General features: G+C 41.7%; 1 protein-coding gene across 1 annotated transcript in view; it reads left to right on the top strand.

Moving 5' to 3' along the window:
* prex1 (phosphatidylinositol-3,4,5-trisphosphate-dependent Rac exchange factor 1) overlaps nt 1-15,619 on the top strand; it is a 78,128-nt gene that overhangs the window by 3,726 nt on the left and 58,783 nt on the right. Inside the window, exons 2-3 of the mRNA XM_080900125.1 lie at nt 13,464-13,529; nt 13,712-13,834. Of these exons, the coding sequence (XP_080756251.1) occupies nt 13,464-13,529; nt 13,712-13,834 (189 nt within the window). The remainder of the gene's footprint in view (nt 1-13,463; nt 13,530-13,711; nt 13,835-15,619) is intronic.

Here is a 15,619-nt window from a genome sequence, read left to right as displayed (position 1 = left end):
GCTAGATGTGAGGGATTTTCCTTGAATGCCATGAATATGATTGGTTGTCATTTAGGACTGTTTTTCTTTTTTGACCAGGCTGACCCATGTCTCGGTGAATCCTGGAAATGAGTGGCCGATAGTTTTTTTTTTTCTTGGCTTGTGACCTTCCTTCGTAATTCTGAAAAGTGAGTGATGGAAAAGAGTCGAGTGACCGCAGAGGTCCTGTCAGTGCTGCGGGATAATAGGAAACATCTGGAAGGACTGTGACCTTTACTTTGGGCCACACACAAGTGAGAGTACTCATCCGATGCTAACCTGCGCTGCCATGAAGAAGTGAAATTGTGTTTTGATGCTAGACACCTCTTTGGCTGTAGCTGAGCAAACAGGATGACACGGGTATACACATCTTAGTGCTCACAAAGGTAAACATGCAGATAGACAGCTCCAAGCTTCCCCCCTGCAAGCACAAGCCTGTGTCTACCTTTTTCCTACTTTCCTATATAATGTCCATTCATATTCCTATTCCCCACCTTTTTTTGTCCGGTCCATCTTTCTCTCTCTCGTTCGCTGTTCCTCCTTAGTTGTAAAGACCAGCATCGGATTTCTCTGGGCTTGGGCGTATAAATAGCTTAAGATTCTAGCTCTCGTCGTAGCCACAACGCTGGTGGTTTCAGTTCACTGCAGCCTTTAGCTGAAGTCACACACACTCCACATATATGAGTGAGGGCATTGGGGGGCAGCCTGTGGAGACTGAACAGCAGGTAGAACAGTTACTGTGGCAGACTGCTGGGACTTTTTGAGGGTTTTTAGTATTGTTGGGCTTTAAAAGTTAAAAGCCCTGCTGGACAAACTTGGGAGTGTAGACAGTCTTCTTAGAGTCTTCTCATACAGCATGTAACTTGTAGGTTAATCAAACCTGTAAATAGTCCTTGCCTCTGAATGCAGCTGAATAATCGGTACATGCTTTGCCTTTTGTGCTAACTGTACTTCAGTTCATTACATAAGCTGCAAATTTTCATATAAATAAGGTTTCAAGCTACTGCTGCTGTGCACCCATCAATCACAGTCTGGACAATTGGTACCTTGCAGCGCGGGTACTGTGCCAGACGAAATTATTGCAATGTCGGGGTGGTAAATGTCAGTTTCCAACTTAATCTCTGTGCTTTTTTTAGTCATGTGTTTTGATAAGCTATTTCTTTGAAGCATAAGACTGCAGCAGGAATTTAAAGTATTCAAGTTAACAAGTCTAAACCACTGTAACACCCAGAGGCATGATGCAAAAGCAAAGAAAAGCTTCCTTCTCTTTCCGAGAGATGCTTGCAGATTATCAGAAGAAATCCCTTTTTACTGTGTCCAAGAATTTTCTCTCTTAGTAGTAGCATTTTAAGAAGTGGAGCTATTCAGGAGTGTGTCCTTTCAAATCTGATTTCATCAGTTTGCATATCAATGTGTCCGATATCAGATCATGTAATGTCTGGTGAGAACTTGGACATTCACTGCTTTGTACCGGCTGGAAATGGTAAAACCGCGTATCTGGGGCACTGTGCTTTTTAACAGGCTGATATAAGATACAGCAGATGACATGGGCTGAATAGTAAAAGCAAGGCAATGTGACACCTCCAATGTTCTTCGAGATCACATCGTAGTCTGGACGAAGTTGGCGCATGTACTCTCTTAGGGGAGACACCGGGTGCAGCGACTGTGCAGCGTGGTGAAAAGGTAGCAGGATGGACGGATGTCTGCAGAATGACTTCGCACAAGCTCTCCCTTGAGGGTTTGGTTTACAGAGCGAGGCAGCAGGATTACAATGTTTGTTTGCTTTTTTAAATACTACCAGATGTGGGTCTTCTTTCAGGAGGGGGTTAAAGGTCATTTGCCTAATAGAAAAATGCTGGACTAGTACATCTTCACACAAAACTTATTAAGGGTACTGACTGTGGCAAAGATATTTGGTAAATCATGGACAAGCTTACCAAGCCAGTTAGTTTTAATTATACAGACTAATATAACAAACTGCCATTTTGCCTCACAGGGCTTTAGAGTCACAGTACACAAATCTCTGCCTTTTTCATTTTTTATTACTTTCTGATCAACTAGAAATGTTGTGATCTGGCAAACTGAATATTGCTCTGTCCACCTGGTGAATCCCCATCTAAGGGTTATTCCTGTTTAACTTTGATTTGTTTTTAACTCTCCATTAACAATAAGGTTCTTTTTGATTGGCCAAATAGAGTTTACACAGTTATTTCAACCTCACGCCATTTCACCTACCTGGGGAAAGTTTCCATAAGCTACTGAAAACAGCAGCATTATCTTCTTGGTTGTGCAGTCACTACTTAATTTTAAGTCTGTTTCATACTTGTTAGAGACAGATATGCATACAAGAGAGGCTTATAGGCAGCTCGTAATGCATATGGTGTCATTGTTATGTAGCTGCTATGTTGTACAACCAGGACTTATTTCATAATGATCATTTTAAACCAGAAGCTTAGACACTGCACTCCTGCTTTCATATAAAGCGGCAGACAGTACAGATTGAGCATGTCAGCTGTATGTGATGGTCTGGTGTTGGAGTGAACACCCAGAACATCACAAGATTTTCTTTTCCAGCTAAATGCCACAGCTAAAAACAAAGAACATTTTCGCTGTTATCTTAAAATTGTTTTTGACACGACTCACTTAATTAATGAGCTTCGAGATAAACAATTTACCAACCAGCCAACTGGTGAGGCTCTTTGGCGTTTTCTGTTTTCAACCCCCCCCCCCCCCGCTAGTCAAAGAAGCTCTGACAATGTTGTGGTAACTGTTCATGACAGCTGCTGACAAAATCTTGGGCATTGTAGCTGAAGGGCTTTTATTTTGGCATTTGCGAGTTGTGGTGACATTTTTGCCAACTCACGTGGCTTTATAAAAGGCTTGAGTCATACATGCGGGTACCGTAAAGTTTTTGTTCTCATGTGCTGACAGGAAACCTTTTAAGAAAAATGTTTTGATATGGCACATTAACACGTTAAGTTTTCAATTTTCTATCCATCCTGCAGGGACTCTTCAGCTTCCAAGAGCTTTTGCAGGATAGATAGTGGTTTTTATTTATTTTCTTCTTCTTTTTTTTAATTCACCAGACCTATTGTCTCTTTATCACAAAATTAAATGTGGCTCACTATTTAACTTGCTCTGCGGCTGAATATGGTGAATCAAAATCGACCTGCAAATATCACTTCTAGAAGTGGAAACTTACCTCGGCGTTTGCTGCATTTGTGGCTGCCAAAACGAGAAGTGAGATAGGATGTAGGTTTGTGCTTTCAGAGACTGAGAAGTACTTTTTTTTTCAGACAGGCAGGGCTTTGACTAGCTGCTGTCTGCCCGTTTAATGGCGTCCTCTATCAGGCTGGTAAATGCTGTTTAAGTCAGAACCAGCGAACAGTCTCTGTGATCTTCCCCCTTGCTTTGCCAAAGACCCATTATGGTGTAATGTAAGCCACTAATTTGTGTCTTTGCCACCATTCAGTTTCCTCCCTCTCTGTCCCTATAACCTTGTTTATGTCTGCTCAGCTGCATGTTAGGTGTGGCAATCGTACTTTGGTTTAGCTTGGATGTGTACATGAAGGCAAGCTGCAATGTTCTCTTGGATACACACGTATGAATATCATGGAGTTTAGCTTGAGTGATCACCTGTGCTACATCAATTGGTTAGCCGGCAGCGTCACAGGTCACTGATGGCTCACTCAGCTTCATACTTGCCACACTCTGGTCCAGTCTGTGATACCCGTGTCTGTCGACCCCCCACCCCCCAAAAAAACAAAAAAACCAACCAAGTGTACAAATGTCCAGATGGCCTCTCCAATCTGGTCCATGATGTTATCTACTGATCAACACATGTCACCCCTCTACAGGAAAGCAACTTAGAAAAAAATTGTTGTGGATGTTCCCTTTAAAGACAGAATGTAATTTGAGCCATGTAGGCTACAGGTAGAGACATTTGTAATAGGTTTTGAGACGGCTGTAACATTCAGTGAAACAAATACACAGATGTTTCCATTTCCAGCATGTCGTCCAAGTATATAAGAATATACTGTAGTGAGAGTGGTAGAATTGATATTAAGCCTGAAAAATGTGTCCGATGCTGCCTAACGCATAAAGAACTGCACACATTGCAGTTTTTTTAGTCCACATTGCAGCAGATACATAAAACGAATACAAAAGGAGTCAAACATTTGCTGGTTTCATTTATGAATGATTATTAGGACCACAGGTCTTCTCTTGGAAGTTTTTTCTTTTGTAGTTGGGAGCAGCTTGTAAAACAAAACGTGCAAAGCAACTTTGTGCAATACTGGACAGAAATGTCAGCAAGCTCAGAAATGTAAATTGTAAAATTCTAGCAACTGTGGAACCTTTTTGAAAGTATAGTTTTGAAAGCCTAACATGCTTACTGAGACAGTCTCAACAATTTGTCATCTGAGGTGTCCAAAATACGTAGTCCGCATATTCATCGTGTGTCATCCATTCATTTGTACAGCAGGGTTGTGATGAATACCCAGTCTTAGACAGGAAGTATTCGGCCCAGCGCTTTCTGCCTGTCCTCTGTCGCGGAGGCACTGTGTCATCCCCCTGTCGTGTTTAGTTTCCGCCCATGTGAACAGCTCAAAGAGCCCTGAAGTTTAAAGTCCTTCAAAGCGGAAGTGAGCGAGATGGGGAGGGGGGGAAAAAAACTGGACGAGGCTCAAAGAAGACTTTGTATTTTGGTGATTGGCGCTGCCAAAAAGGCTTTCTCTTGGAAGACAGCAAGGCACTGGTTGGTGGGTGAAGGGGAGCTGAGGGAGTTTTTGGAGGGTTGGGGAAAGATGTGAATTACGGCCTGAGAGAAAAAGAATTCTCCTAAGGTTTGCTGGGGTCCCTCATTATGGCAACGCCACGGGCCATTCTCTGGCTCTGCTGCACCCAGGCCACAAAGAGGGGATTTCTTCATTTATTTATTCAATTTCATGCCATGTCGACCCCTAAATGGCCCCATTCCCTCTCCAAAATGCCCCGTCTCCCTTTGTGACTAGCCACTCCAATCCTCTTTCCAAAAAAGAGAGATCCTTAATGGGTGCATTGTTTTAAGCTTGTTGTTGTTTTCTCTTGGATGAGAAGGGGTAGAAAGCTTGAGGCTGGTGACCTGAGAACTCGCTTAGAAAATGCCTGAATCTGTGGATCTGTGGTTCTGTTTGAGGTTTGCTTCAGTAGGTGTGGGAACCACAGCGAATTGAAAAGAGGCTCCGAGGGCCTGCTAGAAAAACCTTGACAAGTGTTCAAGCTTGTTCTTGATATACGGGGTCTCTTGTGAGATATCTGAATTGAGTGAGATGGCCCAGCATTGTTGCTGAATGCTGATGTAGCCGTGGGTAGGCAGAAAAAATGCCCTAGTTCTGTTCCCATTAACACTATTGGCCCTTTCATCATGGAGAGAAATAATGATTATCTTCTCAAAGAAGATAATCAAGTTTGATATTTACAGTAAAGCAACAATGTGCTTAGGACAGCACAGTCTGATTGGATTTCTAATAGCAAGTCTAACACACTCCAAACTCTGCTTGTTGAAAGGATTTAATCCAGACAAATGGCTAAGGAAACATTTGACATGTACATTATGTAACCATTATACCACGTTGTTATTGATTTCCTATACATTCATATTTGCACTTGCTGTTATGAGAAATGGGATGCATACATGGTGATGGCAGCAAAACAAATGCTAATATCCCTCGTCACTTCTCACACATATTGCTGTTTAGTATGAAACCTGTTAAAGCATTGATGTCATTGTCTAACAGGTCCAAGCTAAGTATGTGTGCTCACTAGGTTTTGTTTAACTACAGAAAACGACCTAAAGTATTTATCCAGCCTTGACGAGAATTCGTTTGACTGACAGCGCTTTACTTTTCTTTTCTTTTCTGTATAAACTTTCACCTCAGCTTCTAATATGGCAGCTGAGATCTACGCGCACAAGTTTGCCGTTCTACGGTCCTTGGTTATTACAGATAACAATTGGCCGCTGCTAAGTGTCGAGCTTGAAAACAACCTCAGCCGCACACTGTGAGTGACCCTTAACATCCTGTGCTCGTGGCTGCTAACTTCGACTCCGTATGCGTGGTCGCCTCCCATGTTGCAACATGACCTAGTTTGACACTTGTTACATTACTTCTTGATATTTTCATTTTGGCTTTGGTGAAAGGAAATGTGAAATGTGAAAGGGTAAATAAAATATTTTTTTTTTATATCAGTGGCGTGTTTTATTAGTTCTTTTTAATATGTAGGATTCTTTGCCAACAAGAAGGCTTTCACCTAAAAACAGATAAATAGGAGATGAGTCATGTTTCATAGTTTGCTTTAGCAGCAGGTAGAAAGCTGCGTTGAGAAGCAGACAAAGCAGACGTGAAGGCAGCAGGCATCTTACTAACTGTCCACTGGAGCGAAAACATAGCCTCCACCAACATATGGTCCATCTGCATCTTCACACCTTACTGTCTGGCCCTTCTTCGCTCTGATAAACCTCAGCATCTAGCAACACCCACCACCCAATCAAACCCACAATGACACTTTGGCTGTCAGTCACAAATGAATGCTGCCTTATGCCTTGCATGACAAGAGACATAAGCGTTTGGTATGATTGCACTATTTTGGGTTTAAGGCGATGACAAGCTGTAAACCTGAAGCTTCTGCAGTGTGTGTCCGTTAAAAATGAAAATGACCTAAAGCTTATAGTTTTCCATTTCAGTCCATTCATTTTTATCCACACCAATAAATAACATTAACTTCCATTCGCCTTTGCAGCATAGCTAAAAAAAATCTGCAATTCCTTAGTCTTGAGAGCACGGTGTGATTTATTTCTTTGTTACAGCTTGGTTGCACGCTAGCACAAAGTTGTCAGACTTTACTTAGAACAGCTGAGTTAGTGGCCTTCAAACATGTCGTATACTTCCTTTTCACAAAAGCCACACTTCCTGTCCAGAAATGGCATCTGCTGCTTTTGTGTCGAGAGGAGCTGCTTCATTCTGCCGACGTGTTTGTTTTCCTTTCTCGCCTGACTTGAGCCGCCTATGTTCTCGAGAAGAAAACGAAATTCTTGTCGTCGAATTTGAGCGTCAAAAAAAGACAAAGAAAAGCACTGGCCTTTGTTCTGTGCCATTGCTCTGTTTTCACTTCCTGTTTGCATGTCACACAGTCGCGCAGAGGCATGCGTGTGCACTTCTTCTGTTGCAGTTTGGGATTTTTTAACTTGTCTTCAGTTTTTCTTGCACACACTTTTTTTTCCCAATAAACAGAAAAACAGAAAGAAACGAGTGACTCAGTTTGGTGGGATCCCCCAAACTTACTTCAACCTGCTCACACGCTGCTTGAAAAAGTGGCACATTTGACAGCATTCATGCAATTTGTGGGAGAAAGTGATGCATGTATATCCATGAACTGTACATAAACTGTCTGGCACCATCATATTTTTTTGAGTGATATTGGAGTGATATAGACAGACACTATGAAGTTGCACTTTCCACTGCCATCACAGTCATCCACACTAAAGTACCCACTACTGCTGTGTCTAGAAGTGTATTTAAATTTGCACTGACTTGCACACTAATTTTCATATTTTCAGTGGACATGAGGGCAATTTTCTGAGTGACAAGAGGTTTCACGCACAGCATTTGACTGAAAATCTTGCTTATATCATGTACACCAGATAAGTGAATTCAGAGGTGTGGGTGTGGGGTTGGGAAAATGCTAACAAAAAGCTGGTTTGCAATGTTTTAAGCTAGCAGACATATTTCTAGGGGAAAAAAGACTCTTGTCATTGTTATATTTAAAGCTTGCTTTTAAGGTCTTTTTCTACATGTGAAAAATAAAGGTTTAACAGGCCTCTGTGCAGTGCTTTAAAAAACTAAATGTAACCCATGATTTGATAGCTTGTAGATGTGCCTTTAGCAGCAATAACTTGCAATAACAAGCAATCTGCCCTACTTTTCTATACAAGATTGCTTCACTTGATTGAGGTTTGATGGCATTAATTTATACACAGCTCTCATAGGGTCCTGCCACACAATTTCAGTTGTATATAGTCAACTGCAATGTCCTTATGTCCTGTGGCTGCAAAATCCTCACCCCTCCACCACCGTGCTTGACGCTTGATATGCTTTGTTTGGATTTCATTGCTGTGCATCATGACTTAACATCTCCACTTTGCCCTCATTTGTCCGAAAGACATTGTTCCAGAAGTTTTGTGGTTTGTTTGTTTATTTGTAAACCTAAGCCATGCTGCTATGTTCTTTTTACAGAAAAGTGACTTTCTCCAAGCATGCCATACTTGTTTATCTGTTTTCTAATTGTACTGTCATTAACTTTCACATTGATTGTGCTAACTGAGGCCTTTAGAGTCTCTTGTTTTATTTTTTTCTGGTTTCTCTGAGCAGTGCACAGTCTGACCTTGAGGTGAATTTGTTGGGATGTCCATTCCTACCACATTGTGGTATTGTGTTAGCACATACCTGAAAGAAGTGCATTTGTTTAGCAGCACCTGGCAGCTACATACTCTCTTACTTCCTATGAAAGCAGCAAGGATGTACTTGGGTTTTTCACAAAGTTGCGAACAGCGATGTGAAAACTTTATGACACGACTGTATTTGGTTTCTCTCATTGTGCAGCTAATTAAAAAAGCTTTTGTTTGACTCTCACTATTTAAATTCCAAAGCAATAAACATAACTGTCATGCTTGAACTACAGCGGCTCTTTTCGACCCCTGTAAAGAGTCACAGCTAAGAAATTTTAATAATAGCTGACATTTTCCTGTGTATTGCTCTCATCATTGTGAGTTTCAACCCCAGTGAGTTTCTCTAAGTACTTTCAGAAGCAGTGTGGGCTTTTGAGGCCCAATAGGGAGAAAAAACCCCAAAAAGAGTTTTTAATAATGATTGAGCAATAGTAAAGAAAACTTGAGCAATATAATAAGAGACGCTGCAAAGTTTGCATAACAGCAGTGTGGATTTTTAAATGTCTAACTGCCAAGAATTTCATATATATGTAAAAAAAAAAAATAATCAAAAAAACAAAGATGTGTTCACAGTGTGATGATACACTTTGAGAATGACTTTCAACTACTTCCTGTATGGAGGATGTTGGAGTTTCCAGTATATATCATAATGAAATGTCAGTGGGTACAATGCTGCATCAGTGTGCTTGGCAGCTACTTTGTGGTTTGCCAAGGAGCTTCTGGTTGTGTTACTTGTCTCCTGTGGGATTGCATCACGAGCAGCTTTCCCTTACTGCCGTTCACCCCTGTGGCATCATGTGCAATATCCTCGCTGTGCTCTGTGCTGCAGCTGAGCCCTCCTCCGAGCCAGTCTGACTCAGTGTTATGAGTCCAGAAGTATCACAAAACTGAGTCTGTGTCCCATATGACCAACTATTATTAACACACTGATTGATATCGTTGCTATTTTTAGGTATTGAAGCGTAAGAAGGTGCGCCATCTAATCTACACAGGAAAACCAGTGCGGGGGAGGCTACACTGCACTCCCTCTTTTCATCCCCCTACTGTTTTTGATTTGTTGGCGAGCTTTTGAAACACCGTCATGTCCTTTTCCATCTCTATCAAATTCATAGTGAACTGACTCAGATTTCAGACATCTAAACACAGACTTGTCAGCCCGAGCCAGTGCAGGCAGGGTTATTGTTGTTGTTCATCAGTCAAGAAAATATTATTCATCAATGTCTGATCCTCCACTAAACAGGATTACACAGACACACACATGCCTCGCCTTGCTGATGATGACGTGCTGATGTCAGAGGAGAGACAGATAAGGTCACCTGAGATGGAGATGGCGATATGAAAGTAAACAAGGACCATCAGACGCATCTTGCCGTCTCTGAGTTTGGTAATTAAGCAGTAATGAGCACAACAACTGCACACAGTGGTGTAGAGTAGAATTACAGTGTTCGTAAACAACTGGCTTAACTGCGTTCTGTGGAAAGAGCGGGTCTCGTCAATATACGTATCGTATTTCCAGTTTGTGTGCATGTGCGTAATGCTCTGAGATATTGTCCTCTCTATGCAAATCGTGCATGATTTGTAATATGCTGAGAGCCTTCTAAAAGTGCAGTCACATCTGCTTATTTTACGGTAGGAGAAATATTGGATCTTTCACAGTGACAAAGCCAATAACATTCATAACTTGTCATACATCAAGTTATTTCGATTGCAGAGGAAGTTGAAACAAATGATGTCAGAGTATCTCTAACTTCTGCTTGAGCGTGACTGGCAGGAAGTTACAGTCTCTGGTGGTCATTAGTGGAAAGGCCCAATAAATAGTCAAATATGAAAATAAGCCCAGACTGTGGTTTGTCCAATTATGATACTTGGCTGTTTGTGCACAATGAACTGCTGTCCATCAGATGTCAACACATTTCCAATTACACCCATAGTACCTTTCTCTGGGGCAATTTCCTGTTTCTGATTTCAATCACGCGCTGAAAAAAATTACTGTACAAACTGCGTAAAAGTCTCAGTTTGAGTAAACTTGGACATGCTTGGGGTGCATGCTCAGTTTATGCTCTGCACTGTCCTGTATTCTGGCTTCCTTGTAGCCTGCCTTAGTCATGATGGTGGACGGAGAGAGACAATTTTCTCTCCAAATAAACCTGTCTTCTTTTGTGATGGAACAATGAAGACAGCCAATACAACTCTGGGGGAGACTGTCCTTGTTGGGGTTAGACTTTGACTGAAAGGAATTCTTTGTTCCTTCTTCCTACCATCCTCCCTGCTGATTCCTGTCTCACCACATCTGTGTGGCACATTTGTTAAAGGAGTGATTCCTGCCTGGATGGTAGCTGTCACAGAGGAATACATGAATAACAGATACTTTACACCTCACCGTCTCCTCCACCATTGTCCCCTTGCTCGTTGTTGTTTGTTCTGTTTTCACCCTTTGCCTCCTTGGCTCTTTTCTTCACCCGCCACACCCTCACTCAGCGCTAACCCTGTCTGAAAGCGACTGAGGAAAAGCTCTGTTTCCTGCCTGTCTCGTATCCTCTGCTGGGGAGCAATCACTCACTTGAGTGACTCCTACAGTGTGGACACGGTACAAGCTGCCATATGGGAGATTTAATTAGTGTATGCCTCAAGCACAATCAGCTCCCTCCCAAAAAAACAAAACAAAAAAACAGTCGAGAACATGACAACTACCGCTTCCCTTTAATACTGGTCTTAATTAGCGAGGTCACAGCTCACTGCTGAGGAGCCGTGCTTTCTATTTTTGGTACGACTTACGTAAAAGCTAGTAAAGAGAGGCAGAAACAGAAAAAAAAGGCAGAGGAAATTATAAAATTGCTGCCTGACTGCTTGGTTGGCTGGGTTCTGTCTTTAGAGCAAACGTCTGATTAGGAGTGTCAGTCTTTAATTATGGGAAGTGACTTTCTGTAACTGGTGCTATGTGGAACTGCAGGGAGCGTGAAAAGGTTTTCTATAAATGACACACTTCACCTAAATTACAAAAACTGATCCTGTTACTTAACATATGTAGTTATTTAGGCAGTTTGTGTTACAAAGGTGTCATTAGGTTTCATAGGGACTATTTTCTTTAGTGGAGCATGTTCAACCTGACAACTCTAGCGTCGGATTGCACCTAATGCTGAATGTTTAATGCATTTTGAGTACTGAGCATCAAAAGCAGCCCATATTCAGTGCTGGTGGTCAGGTTATTAGAGATTTTATAGGGAAAGTCTTTTGTGTCTTTAGTCGATATTTTGCTGTAGCTAAAATCTTTTTTTCCCTTGATTATGCATTTAGATCGTAGACATATTTTGCTAAGGGGGTGATATTAAAGCAAAGTGTTATAATTCTATACCAGATAAGCTAAAATGCATTTAGCAACCAATCCTCAGTTTAATCCCTGCAAAAGCCAGAGATGCTGTGTTTTCCTCCTCTCTATCTGTGTTTGCTGTCTATCTTTAACCATAACTTTGGATGGAAGAAAGTATTGCTTTGCAACCTGCAATGAAACATTTACTGCATTGGCATTTGGCACTGTTAGTGATAATGTCCTATAACCTTTTTTACTAGAATCATGCATTATTTATTGATCCATTGTGCTCGTCTTGGGGCGACACTGGATCTCACAACTTGAACCATAAAGCAAACACGTAGAAGCGGCACCTTTTAACATGACATTGTTGGCATGCATAAGGATCATGGTGTCATACTTTTGTACCAAAAGTATCGGGCGAAGGCTTTTCTTTTTTAGAGCAGTAGTCTCACTTAACCCAGGACTTCTTTGTAACGCCCTTGATTCACATGGAAAGCTATCAATTTCTAAATCTGAGGCAATGAAATGCAGGCAGACACAACAGCAGGAGCCGGGTTGATGAAGTAGGCTTCGGGATAGAGTTTTATTCGTCGGTGCGGGGATGCATATCTCCTTTCTGATATCCCAGTATTGGCGTCTGAAGGGCAGTCAGACTGAGGCAGGTTAAGCCTGTCAGACACAGGGCAATAGACAGAGAAATAGGGAAGAGAGAATAAAAGAAACTGTTTGCAGATTCACTTCCCTTCTATTCACCATTTTTTTTCTTTTTTCCCCCAAGTCAGGATCTGATTGGCAGGCACTAACACACACAAAAACTGAGCTGCACACGCAAGCAAAGCTCAACTTGACACGAGCCTTATTATGAGCCATGTTGGTGTAGTGCTGTGCGTAGACACTGCAACAGTGAAACAGTTCATTTTGGAGGATGTCTTACAGTTGAATGCTCAGGCGCTTTAGGATCCATACAGCGAGGCTTTAAGTGTAAAAGGAAAACACGTCTTGTCTTATTAGACCCAAGGGACAATGAAACAGCCCTAAAATGTCTGTTTGGTACCTGAAAAGACATTTTCACGAAGCATGTAAGAGTAAATGTGGTTTTCTGTTCAAAGGCTCGTGTGGTTATGTTAATGCAATGAATCTTTCTGCACTGTATCTGTTTCCTCAAAGCTAAGATCACCTATATCCTAAATTTAAAACAGTCCCAAGAGGGAAGCTGGACTTCCACTTCCAGACCACTTTTTGCATGCACAAGTGATGGTGCATGATTACCAAAACCTAAAGAGACTAACGATTTCCAGATATTCTCTTCCATTTTTATATATATTCATAGATGTACATTCGGGGTATCAAACATAAGGCCAGGAGGGCAGAATCTGTCTGACGAAGACTGTAAGCTGTTGAACTGGACAGCTTTGGAAAATGTAAAGGAGTGTTTAATTTAAGTTTTGCAACTTTTCCTGTTGATAAAGAACTTTTCTTAGTTTTTCTTAGTAAAGAAAGTTTTTTAATAGCTACCCTGGTCTGACCCATTTAAGATCAACGATGTAAAATTATTTTGACATGTCTGATGAACATGCTTTAGCCGTCTGCCTTATTGACAGTAAAGTGTGGCGCATTGTTTTTAAACCCGTTTTGTGTTCGTTTCCTCTTCAGGCATTTCTGCACAGAATCAGACAAACTCCAGACGACCAACAGTGTCTCTCACCTGAACATGTCAAGGTATGGCCAGCTTTTTATTGCAAATATCAAAATGTCAGAAATCGTCCATGTGAAAATGCTAATTGGTCACTAATGTCTTTACTTTTCCCTCATCTCTGTGCTCCTCTGTGGTCTCCTCTTTGCTCTTTTCCTTCCCTTCTTCTCTATGTCCCCTCCCTTTACATCATCCTCTCATTTTATAGATTCTGTTTTCAAATATCGAGGACATCCTTAAGCTGCACCAGGGGGTGTTGTCTGCAGTGGAATACAGCCTGTTGCCTGAACCTCAGCCTCACCATGCACTGGGACATGTGTTCCTCCAGTTTGTAAGTGCAGGACACACAAAAAGATTCTCGTAAAACTGCACACTGTTACAGGCGCAAGCTCGTAGGCATGCATATAGGAGAAGTTGGATGCCTGAATGCCTCTTCCATGCAGATACACACACATAAGCTCTTTTCATGGACTGCCCGTAACCACAGATGCAGGGAAAGCGTGCAAAGCCTTGTGTGGAAATACCCTTTAATGCTCTCTTTCTCACATGAAACACCCCTCCCATCTCCTGGACTCCCTATTCACCAATACACATTCTCTACCCCCACCCAACCCGTTGCGTTTTCCACCTTCACAGAACTGACCTGCATCCTGTCAGGCAAAAACAGTCTGTCTTCCTTCAGTTTCTCTACATCAGTCTTTGCTAACATCTCCTACTTTTTACCAATCCATCCCTCCATATTCTTCTCAACTCTGCAACCCCAGTACACAATCCTGCACCCCACCCACCCCGCTCCACTCAGTTTGAACTCATTTGGCCTGAGGAAACAAACAAAGAAGAGTCTGTGTCCGGGGAGGAAGAGATGGTGTGTCACTCAGAGAGGGGACAATGCTTCTGCTGGTAGCACTCAATCTCAGGCTTCTTCTCTGGGTCTCTGTTTGTGTCTCTCTGATAAACTATCTTGACTTTACTTTCACTGAGGCACTAAATACATCACCTAGGTATTCTATCAGGGCTCTGCTCCACCAGCTTACACGACAGTATCGCCAGAAGCAGAGTGACATTTTTTTCCATCCAGCTGCAAAAATCCAGCTGCAGCCAGTATTTGGTGACTTTCCAAGGAGTAAACCCAACAATTAATAAATCCTGCCTTCACAGCAGATTTTGTGGCTGATAACTGTATTTAGACTCCAGTCTCTGTCCATACAACACACCAACTGTTTTTGGTGAAATCATCTCACAATCAGATCAGTTCAAAGTTCAACACAAAGTGCTCTATTGGGGTGATTGGGGGTACTCTGAGGTCTTTGAGATCTGATTATTTGATATTCTATAAGAGGGAGGAGAACGATTTTAAATTTGATTCTGGATTTAACAGGGAGCCAATGAAGAGACGCCAATATGGGAGAAATATGCTCTCTGTCAGTACTCTCACTCCAGCATTTTGGATCAACTGAAGGCTTTTCACTGAGTTTAACCACAACCTGATAATAATTAATTATAATCAGTTGCAATTGATCTGCCACCTGCTTGCAGTGTGGATGACATTTAATAACTTCTGCAGGAAGCTGCTGAAGTGGCTTATCAGAATATGTTCTCACACATGTGTGAGCTGTGACAGTCATTTGGTTTGTCAGACGGAGCGTGAGTGTGGGAAATTGATTAAAGGAGCTTATTGTTCTTTTTTAATTTCTCCATGGGCAGACTGATGTATATGCAGAGACTTTTTTAGCTCCCTCGGACTGAAGCACAGGAAAGGACAACTTTGCCGGGACATCATGATGTTTTGTGGTAACACTTTTCTGGACATTTTCAACACAGGGAGGACTGTAACCATATTTCATATTTGATAGCAAAGGGAATTTTTGCCCATCTGGAAGTTGTGCTAATTGTCTGTAAAGATTTGGACAGATGGGAGCTGCAGCTATACTAGTTGGTGAAGGGGAGTGGATAATTCGTGTTCAATGAAGAGATTAGACAGTTAATCTATAAATACTGGGGGGAAAAACTCACATTTTGAAACGGCTACCTGTTCTGCTCATTTATAGTGTAAGATTATAACATTATACATTATACAAATACAATGAAACAGGTATGAATAGCTAGAAAATGCACT

Source organism: Rhamphochromis sp. 'chilingali' (assembly GCF_963969265.1).
Source record: "Rhamphochromis sp. 'chilingali' genome assembly, chromosome: 12".
Lineage (NCBI taxonomy): Eukaryota > Metazoa > Chordata > Actinopteri > Cichliformes > Cichlidae > Rhamphochromis > Rhamphochromis sp. 'chilingali'.
The sequence above is the reverse complement of the archived record's forward strand: the minus strand, read 5'-3'. Positions and strand labels throughout refer to the sequence as shown.